This window comes from Tursiops truncatus, chromosome 10, assembly GCF_011762595.2.
Source record: "Tursiops truncatus isolate mTurTru1 chromosome 10, mTurTru1.mat.Y, whole genome shotgun sequence".
NCBI classification, from domain to species: Eukaryota; Metazoa; Chordata; class Mammalia; order Artiodactyla; family Delphinidae; genus Tursiops; species Tursiops truncatus.
In genome coordinates, this window is record NC_047043.1 from 46,371,538 (window position 1) to 46,384,480 (window position 12,943).

Sequence of the window (12,943 nt, forward strand, 5' to 3'; positions counted from 1 at the left end):
CAGTTGTTAAAACAGGAAGTAGAAATTCAATTATAAAGTTAATAATAAAGATTATAGCATATATATTTCATTTTACCACATTAACTAAATTATTCCCTATAAACATTTAAGAGCTAAAACTTGTGTGAGGGAAGAAAAGGGCATATGGAGAGAAAGAATGATTGGGCACATGATCTAGACAGCCATGAAACAGGCAGACAAGAATCCCTCCCTTTACTTTACTACCCACAATGGCTTGTGGCCGCTCTAGTTGTTAACACCACTGGATGCCATGCATATTTCCTTGTGGTCAACACCACTTCAACTGTGGTTGTGGATTGTGGGTGTGGGTGTGTGTACAACAAAGTTGTGAGATATTCTAGCTTCAGTTTTTTCTTTCCTGATATTACAGCCATCAGAGAGGTTAAAAATATCCCAAAGCATTCCACTTTAAAACTGGGAAAGGATAAGAGGTAATGCACAAAAGGGTCATATCACTATGGAATATACAATACAATATTTTTGTGCCCATTAAAATAGACCAATTTAAGCCTATCTAGGCATGTTGTAAACCTGTTTGAAAAGTGACTCGGAGCAAGTTTTGTGAATGGAGACGTAGTGCTCAAGTCACATTCTGCTTTAAAAGTTGTAACAAATATAGATAAATTAAAAAGAAAAAGAAAATAGACCAATTTTAAGATCTAGGAGAAATACGCTGGAATTACATGGATGCACCACCTCAGAGGCAGGTTTTGTATCCTTATTATTGCCATTTGTTCTGTTCTGCCTTCACAGTCTTTCAGGTGTCATGGGACTGACTGTGTGTCCCTAAGTTAGCCAGGGCTGTCATTTCTTAGTACATGGACATGGGCAGACTGAATATGTAACAATTTTTAAAGAATTTTGTGTTCCTCACTAAACATGTATTTTAAAAATATTAACTCATGTAACATCATGTGATGTTTGTGGACTATTAAAGTCATTGTCATAAAATAACAGAGAAACAAAACCTAGGCCAAATAAATAAATTATCATTCTAGAATATTTATTTATATATATATTTTTTAATTTTTTAACATCTTTATTGGATTATAATTGCTTTCCAATGGTGTGTTAGTTTCTGCTTTATAACAAAGCGAATCAGTTATACATATACATATGTCCCCATATCTCTTCCCTCTTGCGTCTCCTTCCCTCCCATGCTCCCTATCCCACCCCTCTAGGTGGTCACAAAGCACCGAGCTGATCTCCCTGTGCTCTGCGGCTGCTTCCCACTAGCTATCTATTTTACGTTTGGTAGTGTATATATGTCCATGACACTCTCTCACTTTGTCCCAGCTTCCCCTTCCCCTTCCCCATATCCTCAAGTCCATTCTCTAGTAGGTCTGTGTCTTTATTCCCATCTTGCCCCTAGGTTTCATGACCATTTTTTTTTTTTAGATTCCATATATATGTGTTAGCATATACGGTATTTGTTTTTCTCTTTCTGACTTACTTCACTCTGTATGACAGACTCTAGGTCCATCCGCCTCACAACAAATAATTCAATTTCATTTCTTTTTATGGCTGAGTAATATTCCATTGTATATATGTGCCACATCTTCTTTATCTATTCATCTGTTGATGGACACTTAGGTTGCTTCCATGTCCTGGCTATTGTAAATAGAGCTGCAATGAACATTTTGGTACATGACTCTTTTTGAATTATGGTTTTCTCAGGGTATATGCCCAGTAGTGGGATTGCTGGGTCGCATGGTAGTTTTATTTTTAGTTTTTTAAGGAACCTCCATACTGTTCTCCATAGCGGCTGTATCACTTTACATTCCCCCCAACAGTGCAAGAGGGTTCCCTTTTCTCCACACCCTCTCCACCATTTATTGTTTGTAGATTTTTTGATAATGGCCATAGAATATATATATTGATATTTCATGTCATTCATTATTTACATGACACTTAGTGCCAAATGACCTTAACAAACTGTAAAATAGGGAGAACCAGCTCCTGGAAGGAGGGTGGCCCACAACAATGTGCAGCTTCTAAGAGGTCTCCATGGCAACAGGAGAGCAAAACAGGGGCTGACACTTTCAACGTGAAAGGGGAGGGTGATGCTTCAACTGAAAGCCTCATGGCCTTGACAACCACAGCCTTCAGCCATCACATCTGCTCACAGCAGGTGCTTCTTTATGCCTCCTCACAGCTGGCAAGATATGCACCAGCCAAAAGCTAAAGACAAAGCTTGTTATCAGCCTCATCAGGTCAACAGCCTGAGCCATTTCTTCATGGAGCAAACACTAAATGTATGTCAAGAAGGTATCCTGAAACTCCCATGTCACTTTCACCTGCAGCCATTCAGCCTGCTATTCACACAGTACTTATGGGAACAGGTTAAGCACTAACTAAAATTATTAAACTAAGAATCTCCATGGTAAATTTTAAAATGGGTTTTAAATTTTAGCTCCTGTGACAAACTTAAATAAATCTTTGGGCTAATTAGCGGCCCAGGCTGCTGAAGGTAAGGGACATACTGGATTTCTTACCTAAAATTTTCAAGTTCAATGGCTTCTGTGGACTCGTGCCACTGACCTCGAGCTCCATGTCCACCCACCCTGATGGCAGGCTCAGACTTCGTCATGCTGCTTCTGGCACTATCGAAGTTAATGGCTGGAAGCTACAGAAATAAAGGCACAGAGGACTTGAGGATGACAATTCAGCACAGGATAAAGACAGTCACAAAAGCAGAGGCAACAGTGAAGGGAATGAGTGTTTCCCCGAGCCAACAATTAACAAGTTAGCTATGTCAAATGTAGGAGTTTTCCAAGATTTAGACATCCTTGACTTAAACATTTACTCTATCTTATGCTGCTTTTTCTTCATAGCTTGTAACACCACCTGATATCTTACAGTTATTTATGTATTTTCAGTCTCCTTGGTTATACTGTCAGCTCGACACAAGCAGGAGCTTTCCTATCGCTGTTCAATGTTGTATCCCTAGTACCTTACACAGTCCTGGGGATCCAGACCTGGGGGAGGCCTGGGCATTAGGCGCTTTTGCAGCTTCTTGGGCGATTCAAACGTGCAATCAGAACAGAGAGCTGACAGATACAGCTAGAAACTCTCTGGCCTAGAGTGGAGCCCCAAACTGAGAGTGAGTCATCTTCACTCATTCTTCATCCTTACCCGTCACGTACACTGCTTGCCAACTGGAAGAGTTGTCAAGGTAAAGAGATACTACCACTTTTAATCAGTCTGAATATCCTGATTCCTCAATCATGTTTATAAAAGTCATGAAAATATATTTTAGAATTAACCATAAGAAAAGGAAAAATTTACATTAACTAAAACAATTTGAGCATGCCCCCATTTACAATATTAACTGGTAATTATTTATATAGTAAACTGTGATGTTATCAGTATTCAAGTAGTGTCACTTACCAACATTTACCTATAATTGGGATAACCCTGAGAATTGTTTCTTGTACCACAGCAAAGCTGAACAAAGTGCAAACAAATACCCTATTCTTTCCAAAGTACAAATGAGGAATGTTCTATAATTAGCTAAGATTTTACAGATGAGGTACAGAAAGCATAGTATAACAAAATAAACTTTTATTTTCAGTAAATCATTCTGTCCTATATATTATAATTATCAAATAATGCTACAATATGCTATGCTTATTGTCCTATTTCATCAAAGCATTTGATAGAAGTCTGCATAAAGACATGGTTTCCTCATCTAAAGAGAATATGCTGGACTTCCCACAAGGCAGTCAGCTGATAGATACATTCTAATAAGGGTGTTCTTTAATAGGAAGCAAACCTTTCTTCATCATATGCCACCCATAGTTGAATTCTCAAAATATTAATAATAAATCTTATATCCTGTAAAACTACATTTCTATCTCAGTTCAGTGGGCCACCACAAGACAACAGGCCACAGGCACTTGAGGCACAATGCTCAGTGGTTAAGAGAACGAAATCTAGGCCAGATGCCCTGGGTTGAAATCTACTCTTAGACAACTGCATGATCTTGAAAGTTACTTAATCTCTCTGTACATCAGTTTCCACATCATTACAATGAAAATCATAATAATTCTATGTAGTTCAAAGTTATTATGAAAACTAAATGACTTAGAATTTATAAAGCACTTGCTATGTGCCAGGCATAGTTCTCAGTGCTTTATACTCTTTTAATCCCCCAAATTATTCTCATTGCACAGATGAATTTGCTAAATAAATGAGATTTGACCTTCCAAATTAGATGATTAGATGTGATAACCCAAATGATGCTAGGCATGAAGTCACAGCAATGAGCAGACTGTCCTGTGTTACTCAGGACGTGGAATGACGCAGAAAACAAGAAATAGGTTTTCCAGGCCCAAGGGCTCTCAAACCCCCTTGCCGTCACCACAACTGCCAGAATAGTGACTGCCAAAGAGAAGGTAGCCAGCACAGAGAGAACAAGCCCAGTGCACTCCAGGGAGAGGGCAGAAAGCGGCAGCAGCTTGCAGCCATTCCCTTCGGCAGCAGCACGGGCAGCTGGTGTTGGGAATCCACTCATGCACACGCAGTGGATGAGAAAGACTTGACATCTATAGTTGCAAAGACCAGGAACTTAACAGGAGAATCTATAAGCAACCAGCCTTCTTCAGATAAAAGTAACGTGAGTTTGAAACCCAGTTCAAAGCTTACAGCCTTTTCTCTTGGCTCCCCAGTCCCTTTGGCTCTTTGTGAATCCTTTATCTACCACATAAGTAGGTCCAGTGACATCTCACCATCTGAAATAGCCACAGTCGGGGTATCCAGAGTGGAAAGGCCAGGTGAGCAGCCCCTTACAGACTTCTGTCATGTTAAGCCATTAGTTCTGTTAAGATACACTACCTCCGATGGGTTATTTTGGGCAACTCAAAATCTGAATTTTCAGCATCATAAATGTAGCATAACACAAATTCATATAGATAATTTAAAAGTGTGTCCCTTCCTACAAATGACAGACTTATAGACTCTCAGATTTGAAAACTTCCTCGAAAGGCATAGGATTCAGCCTCCAATCATCATCACCATCATCACCACCATAATAATCATCATAATGATGATGATCACCATCATGATTATCATCATCACCATCAACACAGATAACACTTGTGTGGTAGTTACCACATGCCAGGCACTGTTCTAAGTGTTTTGCAGGTTTAAATCTATTTAATCCTCATAACGACCGTATGAAGTAAATACCATTTTATGATGAGAGGACTAAGGCACAGAGGGCTAAGTTACTTAGGGCCCATAGTTCACAAGGGGCACAGCTGGGATTCAAATCCAGGCAATCGCCCTTCCTCTCCAACACTCTCAATCCTCCAGCATCTCTGATGTATCACCAATGATGAGAAACACTATCTTGAGTCAGCCCACTTGCTTTTCAGAGTCCTACTCTTGCCCAAGTTTTCCTTCAGGCTGAGATGAAAATCTGTCCCCCTGTGGTCTTTCCCTGTCTTTCAGCCCAGCGTCATCTCCTTTTACAATGTTAGATTTGACTATAAGTCCACATAAAATAAATAAACAAAAAATTGGGGTGAATAAAAACAACTCCTCAAGTTGTAGGTGCATTAAACTGGTCACCATCCCAGAAAGCATGCAGTGTAAGCATGCATCCATTCCTGCCCAGGAGCATGCTGCGGACACAGCTGCTGACCACTTTTCAGGGCTCAGCACACACAGCTCCTGGAGATCACCTGCCCCAGCCTCCCTGGTGGAGCCAGTCACTGCCTCCCCAGTGGCATTACTGTGCCAATCTCTCTTACAGCACTTATCACAATCCCATACTACGTCTGCACAACACATCAGCCTTTCCCCCTGAATTTGGCCACCCTGAGGGCAGCATCACATCTGTCTGTCTTTCTGTTCTTAGCACCTCTCACAGATCCAATGGGAATGGGATACCTACTTTACCTACTGTGGAATGGGAAGTTCACTTCATCCCCAGTCTCTTTGCTAAACTGATTCATCTCCAGACAAGTTCATTCGCTCAGTGTGTGTGTTGCAGACACATCTCTTGCCAGATGTGTGAGACACTGGGTATATAGTGAGCAGGACAGCCACAGCCTCTTCCTTCTCAAAAAGTTTACAGCCCAATGGGGGGTCGGGGGTCATCTAGCACTAGAACACACAGCAAAATGAGTGAACAAGGGTTTGTTGTGGTAGAAAGTAAAAGAGAGATAGGGTGGGTCCTGGACCAGGATGCCTGGAATATTCCAGAGTATTCCAGGCAGATTTTTGCACAGGCTGGAAGGCAGAGAAAAACTACATATGCTCTAGAAAGTGGCAGGTCCCTGAGCAGCTTGAGTAGCATAAGTGGAAAGGAAAGAGACTAGAGATTCAAGAGAAGGACCTTCCTAAAAATTTGATCATGTCACTTCTGTCTGGAAATTTCAACCTTCTCTGTTGCTTATGTGATAGATACAAAATTTGTAGATAGGCCTTCAGACATTGCACAGTTTCTTACAGCTTTATTTATCACTACTTTCAACAGAAATGTCTAGTCACCATTTTGCTTCAGTGTGTGTTATTTTCTTTCCTTCAGATATCTGATTATTTTACTCGCTTCACCCAGAATGCCTTTCCCATCAATTCCACCAGAGGACAGCCAGACCATTTTCCAAGAACCATGTCCTTTCCTGTGACTTGAGCTAAAAGTGGCCTCCTCAACCTCCTCAGAATCTGCCCAGCCACTGCCCATGCCTCTCCTACAGGATTCAAGTGTCCACTGGCCGTGGAAACCATAACTGCCGTTCCTAGTCCTGGTGTCTCAGAGCACAACAGTGCCTTAGACTTTTTCTTTCCACAGCATCTATCAAGACCTCTTTTATTTCAAGGCAAGTAATGGGCCTGTAATGAATTATTTTTCTATCTTTCTTTCATCTGTTTTTTTTCCTAATTGCAAACCAATTTCTCAGCTCCCTATGGTTTTAAATGTAGGAAAAAAATTTAATTCCAGCTCAAGGCAAATTATTTCAAGACTTGTGAAAATCTCTGGTGAAACCTCCAACCAACTTTATGACTTTACTTTGCTTCAACAACCCTGGGGCAATTCTTTTTCTTGAAGTATTTGGTTTTACTGGATTATGATTATTCTTACCCTGCTTACGATGAAAGGGCTCCTCTGCCTCAGTGTGTCTCTGTCCCCACTTCTGTGACAACAGAACTGTCCTCAGAACAGCAGTCTCTAAGATGGTGAAGCAAGGTACGCAGAGGCTCACAGAGCAAACGGGAAGAGAGCGAAAGTAGAACAGGGGAACAGACGCAACAATGAGGAAGGGCTTGGCTCATTAGAAATTCAGATGAAGGACATCCAGTTCTTATAATTCTCTGCCCAAACCCACAAAGTACACTTCCCTCTGCAACTGCTTAATTAGCCATCTTGGTTCATTTGCAAGTGACAGGTCAGGTCTTGTTAGAACAGAAATTCAGGTGAGTGGGCCTTAATCCCCAGGCTTCCCTTTTCAAACTGACTGCTAAAGATCTTAGAGCCTAATGTGTGGCCAACTTGCATATTTTGATGGTCATTTCCTCTGGACTCTGAGTCTACTTTGTTCCCAAACCTTGCTTTTCTTTTATGATAATCTGAGTACTTTACATATCTTCATAAGCCACCTTACTCTCTTTCTGGAGCAATCAAGATATAAACAAATTCTTGATTTATCCTCTCCAATATCTTTCTTCTCCTATAAATGTCTCCGCATTATTTTACAGAAAGGAGAATAGGGTGTTTAGAATAACATTTATTATTTCAAAATCATAAATGCATGAAAGTTTTATAAACAGAATTAAGAATGAATTTTGTCACCCTCAAGACATTTATATAAATGAGCAGTTATTTTCATTTTTTTCTTAGAACTATGCACTTTCTGAATAATTCAAGCATTACAAAAATGCATTTTTGAACGTATGAAATATTTTACAAAAAGATATGCCACGTGAACTTGTCAGACAACAGAATGCAAATTCTAAAATTGGTTAAAGGTGGCAAAACTCTTAAATTTACTTTAAGTCTGTCAGGTGTTAGCAAGGGAGTGGTGTTGAGAGAAGGCACAACAGATCCAGTGATCATGGACTTCAAAACTGGACAAGCAGAGCCCAAACCCACCACTGGTGTCTCTTTTACACTAGCCAGGTGGTTATACGTATCCATGAGGTCATCTAATTTTTAAGTTACAATTCAATTTGGTGAAAACTGATCAAGAGCTCACCGAATAGAGGATACGGTGAACCGGAAGCAAAAGTCAAAGCTGGAAACGTATAATCTCTCAGGAAATTAGAAATGTAGACAAGTCTTTCCAAAGCACAGAAAAAAATAATGCTATAATGTTGAAAGAAGGTACTTTGGGAAGAAAGGGATCACTTCTGGAATGGAAGATAAAGGAAAGCTTTTTTATGGAGGTGCTATCATTAGATCTTAGCCCTGGAAATAGGTAAGATTTTATAGAAAAGAAACTTGGGAGAAGGACAAATTTGAGAAAAAGCAAAAAGTAGAAATACTTGACATTCTGGTTACATCTTAGGATGTACAGTGAGAAAGAATGGAAACTATTGATACAACCAAATCTGTATGCTGAGTCACTGTGCTTCCTTTACTAAGAAACAGTGAACTTGATGTGTGGCACCCACTCATGACTATCAGTGAGCAGTGGGCCAGGAAGACTGTTTTAGCCGTGTGGAGATGGACAAAGAGTAAGTGATGCTGAAATAGACAGATGAGAAGAAAAGAGTTTCTGGGGTTATAGGCTTAAAAACAGAGAAGAAGGAAGAGGAGAAAAATATTTTAAGGCCATGTTTTCTTCAAATCAATGCTTATCCAGCTATTTTTTGAATTTAACTTCCCAAGTCATTTAAAAGATATCTCAGTGGTTAGAGGCACACATTGCAAAGATGGAGTATTTGGTTAGATCTGTACCTACCATTAGTTGGCTGTATGATCTCGAGAAAGCCATTTAACTTCTCTGTGCCTCAACTGGAGGAGAAGTGATGGGGTCGACCTGTGCCCCTGGGAGGAGACACAGAAGAGGAGGATAATATCACGGGTTCAGAGATCCTCCCTAGGGAGTGAGGGGTTCGAACCACATATTGGGAACCCCAGACCTGGGGGCCGACACTGGAAAGATGAGTCCCCTTAGCTGATTTGAAAACCAGTGGGACTTACAGGAGGGCTGTAAGAAACAAAGACTCTGCCCATGAAGAGCATTCACACGCTTGATTACTCATGGGAACAAGGCAGAGGAAGCAGACTGAAACTGCCTGTGGCTCTGGCTGGTTTCCCGCGACCACCCCAGCGCACACCCCAGCCCATGCTGCATGCCTGCTCTGGCCCCTCTAGATCCAGCACAGTCCCCCACTAGAGTGAAGGCCGCCAGAGCTGAGGAGGGTTCACACTTGGAGGGGGACAGAGCCAGCTTGGACCCAGCACAGCATCCAAACAGAGTGAGGGTGGCCTTTACTGGCTTTCACAGAGGCGGTGGGTCTAACTTAGACCCAACCCTCAGGGCTTCTGCTCCAGCAACTCGGGCCCCACCTTGCCCCTGATAGAGCAGTGATGGCCACTAAGTACAGGAGAAGCCCTGGCTCACACCTGGCTCTGGCTCTATCCCCTCTGTCTCCCGCCCCACCTCCAACCATAGTGAGAGCTGCCAGCACACTCTGGGGGAAGACATGACCTCGGGCTCACGTCAGATCCAGCTCTCCCACCAAAGCCACTGGGCACACACAGACTGCATAGGTATGCTCCCACACAAGGACATGACTTCAAGACCAGATTAGGTAACTGTTTCATGTAATTGCACAGAGACAGAGAAAGTTAAGCAAAATAAGAAGACAGAGGAATTTGTTCCAAATGAAAGAAGAAGAAAAAAAAAACCTGAAAAAAACACAACTAATGAAACAGAGATAAATAATTTTTACCAGGTAAAGAGTTCAAAGCATTATTAATGAGAATGCTAACTGAACGTGGGTAAAGAATAGATGAACACAGTGAGTATTTTAACAAAAAACCTAGAAAATATAAAACAGAACCAGTCAGAGCTGAAGACTACAATACCTGAAATGAAAAACACAATACAAGTAATAAACCGCAGACTAGACAATACACAGGAATGTATAAGTGATCTGGAAGATAGAAACCACTCAATCAGAACAGCAAAAAGTAAAGCAAATTTAAAAAGTGACAACTGAATAAGGGACCTCTAGGACAAACATCAAGCATACTAACACGCTCATTATAGAGATTCCAGAAGGAGAAGAGCGAGAGACAGGGGTCAAAAATGTATTTGATAAAATTCTGGCTGAAAACTTCCCAAACCTTTAGAAAGAACAGATATTCAGGTATGAGAAGCACAGAGGGTCCCAAACAAGATGAACCCAAAGAGACCCACACCAAGGCATATCGTAATTAAAATGACAAAAGTTCAAGAGAAAGAGAGAATTCAAAAGGCAGCAAGAGAAAAATACAGTCACATACAAGGGAACTCCCATAATGCTATCAGCTGATTTTTCTGCAGAAACTTTGCAGGCCAGGAGGGAGTGGCAGATATATTTAAAGAGCTGAAAGTAGAAAAATCTAAAACCTAGGATACTCTACCCAGCAAGGTTATTATTCATGATTGAAGGAGAGATAAAGAGCTTTTCAGACAAGCAAAAATTAACAGAGTTCATCAGTACTAAAATGACCCTACAAGAAGCGTTAAAGGGTATTCTTTAACTGGCAAAGAAAAGGCTACAACAAGAAGTAAGAATTTAGAGGAAAGAAAAAAATTCCACTAGTAAAGGCAAATATATGGTATAGGCTGTGGATCAACCACTTAAATAAGCTAGTAGAAAGATTTGAAAAAAGTTGTATAATCAACTATAACTACAACAAACTGTTAAGGGATAAACATGAAGATGACATCAAAAAGACATAACATGGGGGAGGGGAGTAAAAAATGTAGATCTTTTAGAATATGTTTCAACTTAAATAATTATCAGTTTAAAACAAGTAGATATAGTTATAAGTCAACATATATATAAACCCCATGGTAACCACAAATCAAAAACCTACAATAGGTACACAAAAACAAGAGAGAAAGTAACATAAATATACTACTAAAGAAAATCATCAAACTATAGGGAAAGAAACAAAAAGAAGAACAGAGAAGAACTACCAAAACAACCAGCAAACAATGAACAAAATGGCAATAAGTACACACCTATCAATAATCACTTTAAAAGTCAATGGACTAAGTGCCCCAACCAAAAGACATATGGTGACTGACAGGATAAAAAAACAAGACCCATCTATATGCTGCTTAATGAAGAAATGCACTTCAGAGCTACAGACACCAACAGACTGAAAGTGAAGGGATGGAAAAAAATATTTCATGAAAATTGAAATGACAAGAAAGCTGGTGTAGCAACACTAACATCAGACAGAGTAGACTTTAAAACGAAGTCTACACCAAAAGACAAAGAAGAGCATTATGATAAAGGGATCAATACAAGAAATGGATAAAAATTCGTTAACACACATGCACCTATTATAGATGCACATAAATATATAAAGCAAATACTAACAGACATAAAAGGAGAAGTTAACAATAATACAGTAACAGTAAGGGACTGTATTACTGTACAGTGGGGACTTTAACACCCCACTTACATCAATGGACAGATCATCCAGAGAGAAAATCAATAAGGAAACAGTGGTCTTAATCACACATTAGATCAGTTGGACTTAATAGATATATAAAGGACATTTCATCCAAAAACAGTAGAATATATGTTATTTTCAACTACACATGGGACATTCTCCAGGATAGATCACATGCTCAGCCACAAAACAAGTCTCAATGAATTGAAGAGGATAGAAATTATATCAAGCATTTTTTCTAACCACAATGGTTTGAAACTAGATATCAATTACAGGAAGAAAAATAGAAAAATGAACACTGGAGAGTAAACAACATGTTACTAAAAAAGTCAATGGGTCACTTAAAAAAAAAAAAATCAGGGCTTCCCTGGTGGCGCAGTGGTTGAGAGTCCACCTGCCAATGCAGGGGACGTGGGTTCGTGCCTCGGTCCGGGAAGAGCCCACATGCCGTGGAGCAGCTAGGCCCATGAGCCATGGCCGCTGAGCCTGCGTGTCCGGAGCCTGTGCTCTGCAACGGCAGAGGCCACAACAGTGAGAGGCCCACATACTGCAAAAAAAAAAAAAAAAAAAAAAAAAAAAAATCAGAGGAAATTAGAAAATACCTTGAGACAAATGAAAATAAAAACACAATTTTCCAAAATCTATATAGGATACAGCAAAAGCATTTTGAAGAGGGAAGTTTATAGTGATACAGGCCTATATCAAGAAACAAGAAAAACTCAGATAAACTACCTAACCATTCATCTATAGGAATCACAAAAAGAAGAAGAAACAAGGCCCAAAGTCAGCAGAAGGAAGGAAATAATAAAGATCAGAGAGAAAATAAATAAAATAGTGACCAAAAAACAATACAAAACATCAATGAATCCAATGCTGCTTTTTTTTTTGAAAAGATAAAATTGATAAGCCTTTAGCCAGACTCATCAAGAAAAAAAGAGAGAGGATTCAAATAAACAAAATAAGAAGTGAAAGAGGAGAAATAACAACCAATATCAAAGAGATACAAAAAATCTAAAGAGAATACTTCAAACAGTTATATGCAAACAAACTGGAAGACCTAGAAGAAATGGATATATTTCTAGAAATATACAATCTTCTAAGACCAATGAGGAGGAAATTGACAACCTGAACATACAGAACACTAGTAGTGAAACTGAATTAGAAGTTTAAACAATTCTCTGCCAACAAAAGTCCAGGACCAAACAGGTTCACGAGGGAATTCTACCAAACTTTCGAAGAAGAGCTAATGCCTATCCTTTTCAATCTACTACCAAAGATTGAAGAGGAGGGAAC

General features: G+C 39.8%; 1 protein-coding gene across 1 annotated transcript in view; it reads right to left on the reverse strand.

Moving 5' to 3' along the window:
• NEK10 (NIMA related kinase 10) overlaps window positions 1-12,943 on the reverse strand; it is a 325,535-nt gene that overhangs the window by 293,995 nt on the left and 18,597 nt on the right. Inside the window, exon 5 of the mRNA XM_033864502.2 lies at window positions 2,517-2,647. Within this exon, the coding sequence (XP_033720393.1) occupies window positions 2,517-2,647 (131 nt within the window). The remainder of the gene's footprint in view (window positions 1-2,516; window positions 2,648-12,943) is intronic.